At 51.4% G+C, this 17140-nt stretch overlaps 1 protein-coding gene across 1 annotated transcript; it reads left to right on the top strand.

The window, feature by feature from the left end:
• The first annotated feature begins 14927 nt into the window (after positions 1-14927).
• On the top strand, positions 14928-15372 carry LOC109748485 (vacuolar iron transporter homolog 5-like). The gene has a single exon (XM_020307510.3). It carries the CDS (start codon positions 14950-14952, stop codon positions 15370-15372), a length of 423 nt encoding a protein of 140 aa, XP_020163099.1. The 5' UTR covers positions 14928-14949.
• The last annotated feature ends 1768 nt before the right edge of the window (positions 15373-17140 follow it).

Below are 17140 nucleotides of genomic sequence, written 5' to 3'. Positions count from 1 at the left end.
AGATATAATGTTCATGCTTAACGGTGGCACCAAATAACAATTATTTAGGTCTAAAACTAATCCCGAAGGTAGATGTAGAGGTAGCGTGCCGACGGCGATCACATGGACTTTGGAACCATTTCCCACGCGCATCGTCACCTCGTCCTTAGGCAATCTTCGCTTAAACCATAGCCCCTGTTTCGAGTTGCAAATATGAGCAACAGAACCAGTATCAAATACCCAGGCGCTACTACGAGCATTACTAAGGTACACATCAATAACATGTATATCAAATATACCTTTCACTTGGCCATCCTTCTTATCCGCCAAATACTTGAGGCAGTTCCGCTTCCAGTGACCAGTCCCTTTGCAGTAGAAGCACTCAGTTTCAGGCTTAGGTCCAGACTTGGGCTTCTTCCCGGGAGCAGCAACTTTCTTGCTATTTTTCTTGAAGTTCCCCTTCTTCCCTTTGCCCTTTTTCTTGAAACTAGTAGTCTTGTTAACCATCAACACTTGATGCTCCTTCTTGATTTCTACCTCCGAAGCCTTTAGCATCGCGAAGAGCTAGGGAATTGTCTTTTCCATCCCTTGCATATTATAGTTCTTCACGAAGCCTTTATAGCTTGGTGGCAGTGATTGAAGAACTTTGTCAATGACACTATCATTAGGAAGATTAACTCCCAGCCGAGTCAAGTGGCTATGGTACCCAGACATTCCGAGTATGTGTTCACTGACAGAACTGTTCTCCTCCAGCTTGCAGCTATATAACTTGTTGGAGACTTCATATCTCTCAACTCGGGTATTTTCTTGAAATATGAACTTCCACTCCTGGAACATCTCATATGCTCCATGACGTTCAAAACGTCTTTGAAGTCCCGATTCTAAGCCGTAAAACTAGTAGTCATCAGCTTTAGTCTGCCAGACGTTCATAACGTTCGGCGTTGCTCCTGCAGTGGGCCTTGGACCTAGCGGTGCTTCCAGGACATAATTCTTCTGTGCAGCAATGAGGATAATCCTCAAGTTACAGACCCAGTCCGTGTAGTTGCTACCATCATCTTTCAACTTAGCTTTCTCTAGGAACGCATTAAAATTCAAGGGAAAGGTAGGCGGACCATTGATCATCACCCGTTGTATGTGAACGTAGAGCTTATCACACCCGATCATCACGTGGTGTCTCTGCACGACGAACTGTAGCAACGGTGCATACTCAGGGAGAACACTTATACCTTGAAATTTAGTGAGGGATCATCTTATAATGCTACCGCCGTACTAAGTAAAATAAGATGCATAAAAGATAAACATCACATGCAATCAAAATATGTGACATGGTATGGCCATCATCATCTTGTGCCTTTGATCTCCATCTCCAAAGCACCGTCATGATCTCCATTGTCACCAGCTTGACACCTTGATCTTCATCGTAGCATCGTTGTTGTCACACCAACTATTGCTTCTACGACTATTGCTACCGCATAGTGATAAAGTAAAGCAATTACATGGCGATTGCATTTCATACAATAAAGCGATAACCGTAAGGCTCCTGCCAGTTGCCGATAACTTTTACAAAACATGATCATCTCATACAAAAACTTATATCACATCACAACATGCCCTGCAAAAATAAGTTAGACGTCCTCTACTTTGTTGTTGCAAGTTTTACGTGGCTGCTACAGGCTTCTAGCAAGAACCATTCTTACCTACACATCAAAACCACAACGATTTTTTCTCAAGTGTGTTGTTTTAACCTTCAACAAGGACCAACCGTAGTCAAACTCGATTCAACTAAAGTTGGAGAAATAGACATCCGCCAGCCACCTGTGTGTGAAGCATGTCGGTAGAACCGGTCTCATGAACATGGTCATGTAATGTTGGTCCGGGCCACTTCATCCAACAATACCGCCGAATCAAAGTATGACGTTGGTGGTAAGCAGTATGACTATTATCGCCCACAACTCTTTGTGTTCTACTCGTGCATGTCATCTACGCATAGACCTGGCTCTGATGCCACTGTTTGGGAACATAGCATGCAATTTCAAAAAAAATCCTACGATCACGCAAGATCTATCTAGGAGATGCATAGCAACAAGAGGGGGAGAGTGTGTACACGTACCCTCGTAGACCGAAAGCGGAAGCGTTAGGTTAACATGGTTGATATAGTCGAACGTCTTCACGATCCAACCGATCCAAGTACAGAACGTACGGCACCTCCAAGTTCAGCACACATTCAGCTCGATGACGTCCCTCGAACTCTTGATCCAGCAGAGAGTCGAGGGAGAGTTCCGCCAGCACGACAGCGTGGTGACGGTGTTGGTGATGTGATTCGTGTAGGGCTTCGCCTAAGCACTACGACGCTATGACCGGAGGAGTAAACTGTGGAGGTGGGCACCGCACACAGCTAAGAGAACAATTGATGTGCCTTTGGGGTGCCCCATGCCCCCGTATATAAACGAGAGAGGGGAGGAGGTGGCCGGCCAGGAGGAGGCGCGCCAAGGGGAGGAGTCCTACTAGGACTCTAGTCCTAGTAGGATTCGCACCCCCTTCCTTCCAACGGAGGGGGGAAAGGGGACAGAGGGGAGAGGGAGAAGGAAAGGGGGGCCGCGCCCCCACCCCTTGTCAAATTCGGATTGGGCGGGGGGGGGGGGGCATGTGCCACCTCTTGTGGCCTTGCTCCCTCTCTCGACTATGGCCCATGAGGCCCATTAACTTTCCCAGGAGGGGGGGGGGGTTCCGGTAACCTCCCAGTACTCCGAAAAATCCCCGAACCTCTTCGGAACCATTCCGGTGTCCGTATATAACCTTCCAATATATGAATCTTTACCTCTCGACCATTTCGAGACTCCACGTCATGTAAGTGATCTCATCCGGGACTCCGAACAAACTTTGGTCACCAAAACACATAACTCATAATACAAATCATCATCGAACATTAAGCGTGCGGACCCTACGGGTTCGAGAACTATGTAGACATGACCGAGACAATCTCCGGTCAATAACCAATAGCGGAACCTGGATGCTCATATTGGTTCCTACATATTCTACGAAGATCTTTATCGGTCAAACCGCATAACAACATGCGTCATTCCCTTTGTCATCGGTATGTTACTTGCCCGAGATTCGATCGTCGGTATCATCATACCTAGTTCAATCTCGTTATCGGCAAGTCTCTTTACTCGTTCCGTAATGCATCATCCCGCAACTAACTCATTAGTCACATTGCTTGCAAGGCTTATAGTGATGTGCATTACCGAGAGGGCCCTGAGATACCTCTCCGATACTCGGAGTGACAAATCCTAATCTCGATCTATGCCAACCCAACAAACACCTTTGGAGACAACTATAGAGCATCTTTATAATCACCCAGTTACGTTGTGACGTTTGATAGCACACAAGGTGTTCCTCCGGTATTCGGGAATTGCATAATCTCATAGTCAGAGGAATATGTATAAGTCTTGAAGAAAGCAATAGCAATAAAACTTAACGATCATAATGCTAAGCTAACGGATGGGTCTTGTCCATCACATCATTCTCTAATGATGTGATCCCATTCATCAAATGAAAACACATGTCTATGGTTTGGAAACTTAAGCATCTTTGATTAACGAGCTAGTCAAGTAGAGGCATACAAGGGACACTTAGTATTGTCTATGTATTCACACATGTACTAAGTTTCTGGTTAATACAATTCTAGCATGAATAATAAACATTTATCATGATATAAGGAAATATAAATAACAACTTTATTATTGCCTCTAGGGCATATTTCCTTCACTAAGCTACTTGTGGCCACGACCACAAAGGCGGCGGCTCGATCCCCCGCCGAGGGTGAGGAATGCGGCCATGCGGGCCTCGATGGCTCAGAAACTGGTCTCAACGACCTCACCCAAGGATGGCCATCCGTCATCGGCAGCATTTGTGGGCCTCGATGTTTAAGAAGGACCGCAACATGCTCATGACGCGTTGACCATGCATCGGCGTTGGCGACAAGGGCGTATGCACAGTCTCGATCCGCCGCTCCCTTTCCGCGTCCCCCTTTTTTCACTCCTCCACTACCATGTTGTACAAGTCCCAAAAGGGAGCCAATGGTTCCGGCTGCTTCTCGTCCTCATCCCCAAAATTGAAGACGACGGGGAGCTCCTTCCACTATGCCATGGACGATGAAGTGGTGGATTGGAGGTGGGCGAGAGGGGATTAGGAGGCGCTCGAGGGAGGAATGGTTAAGGGAGAGAGAGGAGCATCGGTATAGGCCACCGTGCACTCCATTAAATGGGCAGCTGAGGAGGTGGCGGGCAGCCATCAAGGGGCGCTTTTCCTGGTGATACGCGGTCTCGCTGATCACACGCATCCTTCCGACCAACTTACAAGCCTCCTCTTGCCCTGCTCACATGCCTTCTAGCCTGGCAAGCAAGCTAGAAGATGTTGATGGTGATAGTTATCTGACAAGCTCCCACGGGAATCTGAGGAAGCAACCGTGTCATTTATTTGCCAGGTGGTTGATGGTCATGTCCTCCCCTCTCTGTTGGTTAATGGTTGGCCGTGTTGCTTCAAATCCTGCATTAGCATGCGGAGGAAGAAGATGAAACTTTCCTCCTGTGTTGGTAGTTGGGTTTGGAGCGAGCTACGAGCGTGGCTTCCACAACCTTCATATTTGAGGCTATGAGGTCGTTTATGGAGCGAGGTCCATAATATATGGCGATCGCGCCACATATGACAGACTTTGTAGAGTGCCATTTTGTGTGTTGATCGACATACTAGCAGTCACTGTAGTGACCAACCACATATTGTGCATCTGCTAAGCTGCCCTTATTACCTAGTGAGGCCCAATCTTGGAGGCCACCCCTAGCCCTAGGAGATATTATTTGAAACTTTTAATGGATGGTTCGTATACCCAGTAAAAATTAGCCCAAATCTTGATGGTCGCCTCTAGCCCATCATCTCTATAAGAATTTGCCCATGCTCCGCCATTGCGCCGCTCTCCATGGCCCTTGCCCTGCAAGTTTTCATAAGTACAAAGATTATCCAGTTCGCACCCTATTTCATAGTATGTCTTGCACGTGTACTTCTTCGATAGCATGCTGCGGCAAGCTATCTCTACCTCCTTTGTGTGGTGTTATCCTGGCGGCCTTTGCATACAAGACCGTCGAGTGTTGTGGATTATTCATGATGCGTTATGAGAGTGCTTTTTCAACTCCCGGGGTTTTATATTTTTTTTGAATTTACTATTCATAGAGGTGTAGGGACACTTGGGAGCTATAGGTATGCCCGCCTTGATCCTGGCCCCAGTGTTAATTTTTTTTGAAGCAACAAACATTCCCATCGGGTTTCGGAAAGAAAGCACCCACAACATTAGTGTGGACAATACATGCGCATTTCCATTATGTATTTTTATGGGAGACGGTTTTGATTTAGTTAGTGCATTTTACTATTGGGTGGGTCAAATCTTGGGTCCAGCATATCCTGAAACTTTAGGCCAAATCCATTTTTGGATCACTTCTTCGGGTTAATCTGACCTTCTTTCACATGCATTTGTAATGGCTATACTGCTTAAGAAAGATAGAAAAAGATCAACATATATTATATCTGGAGTCCGCATTTTATAAAGCGTGTGAAGAGATAATCTGGAAGACTCTAGAGAGGAGTTTCTTTTGAACAATGCCAATTGTTTTCTTAGGAAACAGTTTCACTATTTCCCATGCAACTGGAAAGTAAATACTACTTCCTCCGTCTAGGTGTATAAGTCATTTTAGGTTGTGCAACACGACCAAGACGGAGGGGGAAACAAGAGAACTTGATGATTATTTGCTAATTAATAGCATTGCATGCAATGAACTAACCACTGCATGTCGTGTTTAGTAGTGTTAAGTCATTGAAAGCATGTATGCCCCACATCTCTTATTGGTTGATATGTCAAGAAACTAAAAACGAGGTAGAAGTTTTTTTCTCGAATACGCACGAGTGTGCGTATCATTCATTATAGAAGAAGGGGGTGGGGAGCCCCAAACCACCAGTACATCAAGGTTTTTATTTACATGCGGATTTTATCCGACCTACCCTCTACTTACATGGAATGCAACTACTCATGCCCTACCCGCTCAACCAGAGCCAACTCCTCGCCTATGGTCGCTTCACTAAGCAAGCCTGCCTTCACCCAAAGCGCTCCCTCTTCTCGTAGCCTGCTCAATACCCTTGGCAGTGACGGCGTGGCGCCATTGAAGACGATATCGTTCCTATGCTTCCACAGTATCCACATTGCCAGCAAACAGTGTGCCCGCGTGGACTTCTGGTGCTCCCTGCTATCTTCCTGTCTTTCGCACCATCCACTCAAGGTCTCTTCTGGCCAAGGCATGAACTCCACCCTCCCAGCCAGAGTGGAGCCCCACTGCCAAACATGCCTTGCGAATACGCATCTGATGAGTAAGTGTTGTATGGTCTCGTCATGTTGGTTGCATAGCGGGCAAGTGTCTTGATGAGGCAGTCCTCTTCGCGCCAGTCTGTCCATGGTCCAACATCGGTTCCTGATTGCCAGCCAGGAGAAAAAGCGGTATCTCAATAGAGCCCTCGACTTCCAGGTAAATGCAGCCGTGGGTGAGAGTTCCCATCCCATAAATTTGGCTGCGTATGCTGACCTCACAGAAAACATACCATTTCCTTCCCAGGACCACCGAACCCTGTCCTGCACCCCTTTTGCCAGCCGAAACTCCTCCAGGCTCGTCCATAAACGTAATAATTCCTCCAACTCTGGCAGAGATACATTAAGGCCAACATCGCTAGACCAAGTACCATTGTAGAGCGCATCCGATACCAGCGTCGGCCTCCTGATTCTTGGTGGTATTCTACTGTACAGTGTCGGCGCAATCTCACAAATCCTAGCTCCGTCGACCCAACGGTCCTCCCAGAACATGGTGGTTGTACCATATCCCACCGTCCTGCGCGTCGTTGCCTGAACCAAAGCCATAGACTCCGGTGGCACTGCAATGGAGAATTCAGCCCAAGACCGTTCCTTGTCCACCCTTTGAAGCCAAGGCCAACGAGCCTGAAGTGCCTTGTTTAGCCAACGCAAATCGGGGTTCCCTAGGCCACCAGCCCACTTAGGAGTACACACTTCCTCCCAAGCCACCGAGCAGTTTCCACCATTTGCCTCATTCTTGCCGCACCAAAGGAAACTCCGACAAATCTTGATCAGCGCGGTAAGGGTTTTTGCTGGAAGGCTTAGCGTAAGCATGGAATGCACGGGTATAGCGCAGAGTACATACTGTATTAGGATCAGCCGCCCACTCTTTGGCATGAGTGTCGCCTTCCAAAGCAACAAGCAGTCCCGAACCCTATCCACGAGCCCTTGTAGTTGCGCGGGCGACTGTTTTCTGAGCGTTAAAGGCAGCCCCAGTTAGGTCCATGGAAAGGCCGATGTCGAGCAACCCAGGATTGCAGTTACCGTTTCCACCTCCTCTTGCGAGCACCTGATCGGCCAACTGGCACTCTTGTTCATATTCACCACCAACCCCGAGACCTGCGCGAAGACACGCAAGAGCGCGGCACAAGTCGTTGCCTGCAACCTCGTCGGCTTGAAGAAGACCACCACATCATCCGCAAACATAGAAGTTCTTTGCCGCAGACCCGTCCTCGCCAGCTGTGCCAGCAGTCCTCTCCTTGTTGCATGCTCAAATAGGGCTCGTAAGGGCTCCATACAGAGTATGAATAGCATTGGTGAAAGCAGGTCACCCTGTCGGAGGCCCTGACAAGAGAGAATTGGCTTGCCCGGAATCCACGAGATCCATCTGTCACTGAAACCCATCCGCTTCAAGACCTCAAGAATGAATGGCCATTCTATTGTGTCGAACGCCTTGGTTATGTCCAACTTGAGCATGACCGTAGGGCTTCTTAGCGCATGCAACCTTCGAGCTGTGCACTGAACTAGCATGTAGATATCATGCAAGGAGCGACCCCTGACAAACGCGCTTTGTTGTAGCCCCACCAGATTTGGCAGCTCATCCGCCAGCGTAGTAGCCAGGATCTTATCAAAGATCTTAATCGGTCCGCTCACAAGGCTGGCCGGCCTGAAGTCCCTTACGGTCACCACTCCTGTCTTCTTAGGCAACAAGGTCACTATCGCCTTGTTGATCGCAGCCATGCCCCTTGCATCTCCTCTAGAATTGATCGAGTGCCCTCATAAAACCGTTCTTGATGACGTGCCAGCAGGTGGTATAGAATCTACCCGTAAATCCATCCGGACCTGGTGCCTTGTTCATCGGCATGGCCTTGATTACTTTGTACACTTCCTCTTCATCGAACGGCACCTCCAAGCTAGCTAGGTCGAGGCACGATAGATCAAGCATGTCCATATTAATCGTAGCCTCCCGGGCCGTAGCGGAGCCAAAGAGTTGCCCATAGTAATGAAGGAAATATGCCCTAGAGGCAATAATAAAGTTGTTATTTATATTTCCTTATATCATGATAAATGGTTATTATTCATGCTAGAATTGTATTAACCAGAAGCTTGATACATGTGTGGATACATAGACAAAAGTGTCCCTAGTAAGCCTCTACTAGACTAGCTCGTTAATCAAAGATGGTTAAGTTTCATAACCATGGACATGTGTTGTCATTTGATGAACGGGATCACATCATTAGGAGAACGATGTGACGAACAAGTCCCATCCGTTAGCTTAGCATAATGATCGTTAAGTTTTATTGCTATTGCTGTCTTCATGGCATATACATATTCCTTTGACTATGTATTATGCAAATCCTGGATACCGGAGGAATACCTTGTGTGCTATCAAACGTCACAATGTAACTGGGTGATTATAACGATGCTCTACAGGTATCTCCTAAGATGTTTGTTGGGTTAGCATAGATCGAGATTAGGATTTGTCACTCCGAGTATCGGAGAGGTATCTCTGGGCCCTCTCCGTAATGCACATCATAATAAGCCTTGCACGCAATGTGACTAATGAGTTAGTTGCGGGATGATGTATTACAGAACGAGTAAAGAGACTTGCTGGTAACGAGATTGAACTATGTATGAAGATACCGACGATCGAATCTCGGGCAAGTAACATACCGATGACAAAGGGAATAACGTGGGTTGTCATTACGGTACAACCGATAAAGATCTTCGTAGAATATGTGGGAACCAATATGAGCATCCAGGTTCCGCTATTGGTTATTGACCGGAGAGGTGTGTCGGTCTTTTCTACATAGGTCTCAAACCCGTAGGGTCCGCACGCTTAACGTTTGATGACGATTTTGTATTATATGAGTTATGCTATTTGGTGACCGAATGTTGTTCGGAGTCCCGTATGAGATCATGGACATGACGAGGAGTCTCAAAATGGTCGAGAGGTAAAGATTCATATATAGGACGATGATATTCGGACACCCGAAGTGTTCTGGGGGTGCCGGGTACATATAGGGTCACTGAAAGGGGTTCTGGGCATCCCCCCGGCAACTACATGGGCCTAATGGGCCAAGAAGGGGACATAACAGCCCCTAGGGGGCTGGTGCACCCCATGTAGGCCACAATAAGGAGGAAGGAAAGAGGAGAAGAGGGAAAGGAACGAGAGGGATTCGGCCTCCCCCTTCCTTCTCTCCTCCCTCTTCTTTCATTCCCCCTCCGGATGAATATGTAAGGGGGCAGGCCGAATTGGGAGGCGCCCAAGTAGGATTCCTCCTACTTGGGGCGCCCCCTTGGCTGCCTCTCCTCCCCTCCAACCTATATATATGAGGGGAGGGCATTGCTAGAACACACAACATTGATTCCTAGCCATGTGCGGCGCCACCCTCCACAGTTTACGTCTCCGGTCATATTCACGTAGTGCTTAGGCATAGCCCTGCGCGGATCACTTCACCAGCACCGTCACCACGCCGTCGTGCTGACGGAACTCTCCCTCGACACTTTGCTGGATCAAGAGTTCGAGGGATGTCATCGAGCTGAACGTGTGCAGAACTCGGAGGTGCCATACGTTCGGTGCTTGATCGGTCAAAACGAGAAGAAGTTCGACTACATCAACCGTGTTGTCAAACGCTTCCGCTTTCGGTCTACGAGGGTACGTGGACACACTCTCCCCCTCTCATTGCTATGCATCTCCTAGATAGATCTTGCATCAGCGTAGGAATTTTTTTGAAATTGCATGCTACGTTTCCCAACAAGTAATCATCCACGACCTTAGCCACCTCCTCCTGACCCGTGTGCATCACCCCATTATGCTGCATGGACATGATGATGTTCTTGCGTTGCATATGAGCTTCCTACCTCTAAAAAAACCTTGTGTTTGCATCCCCATCTCGCAGTTGCAGCAACCATGATCTTTGGCATGCAATAGTCCTTTCCAACGAGCAAAGCCCCAAAAGCTTCCGCTTGAGCAACTTGCGCAAATCATGCTCCTGGTGAGATAATTCTCACGTTTCCGATGCCACATCCAATCTAGCAATGATCTCCATGGCAATGGAAATTTGCAGCCGTGTGTTGCCAATGCACCGATCGCTCCACGCTTGCAAAGCCTTCGCGGTAGCGTGCAGTTTGTAGTCAAGTGCAATGAACGGGTTACCCTCCTTAGCAACTGATTCCCAAGCTTCCATTACGATCTCAAAGAAACCCTCCACCTTAGGCCACAAACTCTCAAATTTGAAGCACTTTCCGAGGTGCAATTCCGCACCCGGATCTATTAGAAGCGGGCAATGATCAGACACTGCAGAACCCAAAGCCGTGAGCAAGTTTCTTGGGTAGATATCCTCCCAAGTGTTTGTGACAAAGACGTGGTCTATCTTCTCCAAGGTGGGATCCTTCTGTTCATTACTCCAGGTGTATAGTTGTCCATTAAGATACATCTCTTTTAGCTCCAGCCTATTGAGCAAAGCGCGGAAGCGTGCCATCATCCTTCTATTCGTGTTAGGCCTGTTATTGTCTTCCTGAGAGACCAAAAGGTTGAAGTCACCAAGCAAGGCCCACGGCCCCACATGTAAGTCCCTTATATCCGCAAGCTCCGTGAGGAACTCAACTCTGTCCGCGTCACTTTGCGGCCCATAGACCCCAGTTAACCACCAGTGTGGCGCTCCTTCTTGCGACACAAGCGTCGTTAACGTGCTTGTTATCATGTACCGGTTAGAGAGCGAGAGCACTAAACTATCCCAAGCAAGAAGGATTCCACCACGCGTGCCAACTGCAGGGACGTAATAGAAGTTTCTCAATTTATTACCAAGGCATTGCCGAACCACCTCATCCGATATCAACTCCATTTTGGTTTCCTGGAAGCACACAATACTCACATTCGCTACCACTACTACTTGGTATACGGCACTTCTCCGGGAAGGTGAATTTAACCCTCTAACATTCCACACTAGGATTTTGGGTGGACGTGACGTCATTGACAAGACCCATAGGATCCACTATCGGCCCCGACTTCTCTACCGAGCATCAACCCACACCTCCTCCTCGCTCTGCAAGGGAAGGATCGATGCGTCCCAACCAAACAATCCCAAGATTTCCTTCTCGTGATAGTCAAGTAGCGGCTTGTCGAAAAGCTTCACATATGCTTGGAGCGCCGCGTCATCGATTTGATTTGCTTCATTTGCCAAGCACAATTTCCTGATGAGAACTGCTTGCTGCTTCGAGGCTTTTGAACCGCGTCCGCCCTTGGCCAGCCGCACATTCCGGCGTGATGCCACAGGTGGCCTTTTCTGCCGTAGCCTCTGCTGCTGCTTGGGCAACTCCCTCACTGTAGGATGAGCCAGCAACAGTGAGAGGGCCCGACGCAGCTCAGAGCAGAGCTGCGAGACCTGCTCCTGGGGCCACGGTCTAGTGGGGGACCCCACCTGCCCTTGCCTCTACGGCGTCTCCCCCTGATCTTGGGCCTGCCCAGGCGAAAGGGGCAAAGCATTTCCTCCCTGCTCCTTCGAAAGGCTCACCAAGAACCACTGGCCTCCCACGTGCATGGCTGCGTCCCATCTGCATGCAAAGTGGGGCCCAAAGGATCCTCCCATGTTCCCAGATTAATCCGCGCAGATCCATCCAAACTGGCACAATCCACCTCGGGCCACGTGGGATTCCCACTCCGCGTCAAGCCTGGGGAGCCGAGCGAATCTCCTGCACCGGCTGAAGTTCCCACTGCCCAATCCTGATCGACTGTGAGGGTGATTGGTCCCCTGCCGCAGGTTCCAGCTGTCCTGATCTGACCAACCCACCATCCTGCCGCGGACGCGACCCGTGTTCTGTTTGATTCACCGAGCGCGGCGAATCTGCTGGACCCGGCTACGGGGCCTCCAAACATCTCGAACCACCCCCTACCCAGCCCTCTTGCCTATTGCCACGCGTCCAACTGCCCTACTTTCCACGGCCTCCACGCCGTGACAAGAAGCTGCCACCGGGCCCTCCATGCTTTCCGTACCAGACAGGCCGACCGGAGTAGGCCCTATCCTGACCGCAGAGGCTGCCCCACTGCCACCTACCAGCGCACGTTGACCTACCCGCGCTTGAACTAACCGTTGGCCATCGAGGGACGGAGCCGACGCCGATGAGGAAGCCGCCGAGCGCGTTGGCGAGCGCGGCGGCGACGGTGGACCGTCCCGACCCCGAGACGCGAGTCCCCATCCGAATCAGACGGCAGGGAAGGCGGCGGGGGCAGCGGTGGCGGCGCCATCCCCACCTGCTGCCCAAGATGCACTGGCGCAGCTGCCTGCAGGATGTCGATCCGGTACCATAGAGCATCCACTCCACCATCAGCCTGCACCAAGCGCTGGCTCCGCCTGTTCGGCTCCTCCATCGAAAGAATCTGCCTTCAGGGAATGCGAGCCGAGTCGTCCGTATGTAGCCACGCCATGAACCGAGCCATGTCGCTTCGCGCTTCCGTGGCTGCACCAACCTTGACGACGATTCCCAGCCCCAGCAGGAGCACCTCCGCCATACGCCTCGTCCAAGCGTTCGCCAGCACTCCACGTAGCACAAGCGGCACCAAGAACGACATGGAGATCGCCGTAGCGCGCGAGTGGCGAGACCAGGGCGCAAGGACAAGATCAAACTGCCTGTTGCCGGCCCTTCCGCGCCTGATCAGCCTGTTCCTTATCTCGGGCGACCGACAGAGCACAAGGAAATCCTCCGGGAAGTACCCTCTTATGGAGATGTCGAGCGGCTCCAACTCCAGCTCATGCACAAGGACGCCGCGACCGTGGCCAAGTCCGCCGCGCCGCGCTCCCCGACGACTGTCACCACCACAGCATAAGCAAGCTCCTCCTCGAGCGCCCGCAGATCAGGGCCCGACTCCATGAAACACACGTCCACTTGATCATCAACCACCGCGGGCGGCGCCCGCGGCGACTCCACTGGCGCAAAGGGGATCGAGAACCCAGGCCCAGCCATGCTAGCCACAGACCCGGCGCTCACGACCTGACTCCACGGAACGCCAACCCTGACTGCGCCCGCCGGCGGCGGCCCCGGGGGAGGAGGAGGCAGGACCTGCTGCGGCCCCGGGGGGTGGAGGGGAAGCGGCGGAGAAGCCCGGGGCAGAGCACCCTGCCCAACCGACATCGGCGGGGCGCAACTCTGGCAAAGGGCCGGCGGCGGCCGTGGCGGGTCGACCAGTGACAAGCTTCGGGGGCGGGGGCGCGGGCGGGTGCAGTCCCTGGAGATGTGCCCCTCCCCATCGAAGCGCACATACACCGGCAGATTGGTGCACATGGCCGAGATGTGCTTCTCGCTGCCGCAATTGTAGCAGCAGCCCACGAGCTTCGCAGGGATCCGGCCCCTCGGCGGTCGTGAGGACGGCAGGATGTTGGTCCACCTGGCCGGCGGTGACGGGCGCACCGGCCTAGACGGGGAGCGCAACCGCGGAGCGGCCGGTCGGCGGCCCGCCTGCGTCTGCCCGGGCGCCTCCCCCTCCCCCCCCCCCCCCCCCCCCCCCCGCGGAAGAGGAGGACTTGCAGCCCCGGCATGCACGATTGGGCCGCGCGCCGTGCCCACCACGTCGGGCACCATGAGCAGGGAGCGCAGCACCGGCCTCGGAGGCGGCAGTGCTGGGGGGAGGGAGGCAGGGAGCCGGAGGAGGACGCCGAGAGGGACACCCTAGACGCCATGGGGAGCGGCACCGTCGTGGGAGACAGCGCGGAGCAGTGGTCGCCGGGCCGGAGTGGCCGCAGGCGAGAGGGGGAGGTGTACGCCAGCTCCGGAGTGGACACCGGCAGCGGATTGGTGATCGCCGGGGCCGGAGTGGCCGCCGGCGAGGAGGGGAAGGGAGCGCTAGGGGAAGGATGCAATATTGATCCGATGAACTGAGATACAAGGTAAGAGTTAATGCATCGCGCCTAAGTGTTTTGCAATTATTTGGTTTTCGTAAGGTAGTTTATACATCTAAATGGAGGGAGTAGTTGTTTTAGTCCGTACTAAGAACCATCCAATCTGAGCGTTAAGATTCATGCAAGTTTGATTGAACTAACTAACGGTCATTGAAGGATTATTTCGTTCTCAAAATATTTCCGCAAGTGGTACACACAAATTATCTGGTTAGATCTCGATAAAACTCAAATGAAAAACTTAGTACCATTGCTGAAATGATAACCGAATATCGCTAAGATTCAATGTAATTCAGTGATTTCGAGTGTAGCTAATTTTTTTTTCTGAAACTGAAGTTTAAAACCATGTTTATCTAGGAGCAAGCAAGCGACCAAATTATCGCTAGTCACTGTAAACGCCTTCGATATGATGTACACTCAGCAAGCACGATGCATCGATTAATGTAGGTGTGTGCTCGTGGTGGCCACGGGCGCGCAATACCGAAGGGAAAGGATGCGTGGCTGCATGTACGCACTAGCCATAGCGGCATGAAAGCTGAAAATCCCACAGCAACACACGAACACAAGGCACGACCCTCAAATTCACTATAAAAACACGCCATGGGAGCGTGTGTTCGCCACTCTGCTGCTGCCTGCCACTGCATACGGCTACTACCACCGCGAACCCATCCATCTCACAAGCTCCCAGTCGCCATGGCCGCGAACACCACCAAGCTGGCCGCCGTGGCTGACGCCGAGAACCCGGCTGTTGTGTGCGGCGACGTCGACCACTTCGAGTCGTCCTTCGACTTGGCTGGGCGCGCCAATTGGCTCCGCGCGGCGGTGCTGGGCGCCAACGACGGGCTGGTCTCCACGGCCTCCCTCATGCTCGGCGTCAGCGCCGTCAAGCCCGACGCGCGCGCCATGGTCGTGTCCGGGTTCGCGGGCCTCCTGGCCGGGGCGTGCAGCATGGCCATCGGGGAGTACGTGTCCGTCTGTTCCCAGCGTGACGTGGAGATCGCGCAGCTGGACCGCGATGGCAAGCGCGGCGGCGACGAGGAGAAGGGGCTGCCCAGCCCGGCGCAAGCCGCGGCCGCCTCTGCGCTAGCTTTCTCCGTCGGGGCATGGCGGCCCTAGAGAGAACCATTGATAGACAACGTTCCAGACTTCGGTGGATAAGAGAGGGAGATGCCAACACCAGATTGTTTCAAGCAGTGGCCAATGGAAGAACCAAGAATTTCATTGCACATGTCAAGATGGGCGCGTAGATTGTTACTGACCAAGAGAGGAAAGTGGAGGTTTTCTCGGATGCTTTTGAGAGGCTGCTGGGGACAGCGAGGGTCAGAGAGCACACTCTTGACTTGCAATACCTGGGTTTTGAGGCCAAGGACCTCCAATGCTTGGAACAGATGATCACAGAAGAGGAAGTCTGGCAGGTGATCAAGGAAATGCCTCCGGATCGGGCCCCAGGGCCGGATGGCTACATTTGTGCTTTCTTCCAAAAAGCTTGGCAGATAATTAATTACGACGTTATGGCAGTAATGATGAAGCTTTTCGTTGGAGACACCCGGGGTTTTGCTAAATTGAACAAGGCAAACATCATACTCATCCCCAAGAGAGCAGAGGCCGGAGAAATAGGAGACTTTAGACCCATCAGCCTAATCCACAGCATACCAAAGCTCTTCACCAAGGTTCTTGCTAACCGGCTCCGTTTGCAAATGCATGAGCTTGTCGAGATGAATCAATCTGCCTTCATCAAAGGACGACAACTCCACGACAACTTCCTTTTGGTGCGCCAAGTAGCGAGAAAAATTCATGCGAGAAGAACACCGGGTGTCTTCATCAAGCTGGACATATCTAGAGCTTTCGATTCTCTTTCCTGGCCTTTCCTCTTTGAGGTTCTGAAAGCGAAGGGTTTTGGCCAACGATGGTTAGATTGGATGGCGGTGCTATTACAATCAGCCAGCACCAAGGTGGTCGTTAACGGGTTGCCAGGGAGAAAGATCATACATGCTTGCGGCCTGAGATAGGGGGATCCGATTTCGCCCTTGCTATTTGTCATAGCCATGGAGGCCTTATCTGCCCTGGTGCACAAGGCCACGGAGATTGGAGTTCTTACTGCCTTTGCTGGGATCACGCCAACACAAAGGTTGTCTATATATGCTGATGATGTTGCCATGTTCACCAGGCCCACGGAGCACGATTTGGCTGCTGTTACAGAGATCCTCAAGGCATTTAGCAAGGCATCGGGACTTAAAGTGAACTTCCGCAAATCTACATCAGTTCTCATAAGAGGGAGTGAGGAAGACAGGGCCAGAGTAGCCGGAATGCTACAATGTGACATCTCAGAGTTCCCCTGCAGATATCTGGGATTGCAACTGGCGCTCAAAAGCCTGACTCGAGCGGAATGGCAACCCATGCTGGATAAAGTGAGGCACTTCATGCCAGCATGGCAAAGAGGGCTCATTCAAAGGCCGGGCCGGCTAATTTTGGTACAGTCGGTAGTGGCAGCACGCCCAGTTCATCATCTTATGGTGACGGAAGCGCCGGAGTGGGTGCTAGAGGATATGAATAAATGGATGAGATCGTTCTTCTGGGCGGGCAAAGACAAGTGCAACGGCAGGCAATGTCTAGTGGCCTAGGATAAAATTTGCCAGCCCAAAGCCTTCGGTGGTTTAGGAATCAAAAACTTGAAATGGCAAGCTATGGCGCTTCGAGTCAGGTGGGAATGGCTAAAGAGGACTGATGCCAAAGACCATGGCAGGGGCTTCCTATGACACCAGACGAGGAGGCGAGAGAGGTGTTTGATGCGTTGGTCAGTATAAAGGTGGGTTCGGGCGACAAGGTGCTCTTCTCGAAGGACAAGTGGATCCATGGAGTTGCGGTTGCGGAGATTGCACCAATG

Source organism: Aegilops tauschii, chromosome 2 (assembly GCF_002575655.3).
Source record: "Aegilops tauschii subsp. strangulata cultivar AL8/78 chromosome 2, Aet v6.0, whole genome shotgun sequence".
In the NCBI taxonomy this organism is placed as follows: Eukaryota; Viridiplantae; Streptophyta; class Magnoliopsida; order Poales; family Poaceae; genus Aegilops; species Aegilops tauschii.
The sequence above is the reverse complement of the archived record's forward strand: the minus strand, read 5'-3'. Positions and strand labels throughout refer to the sequence as shown.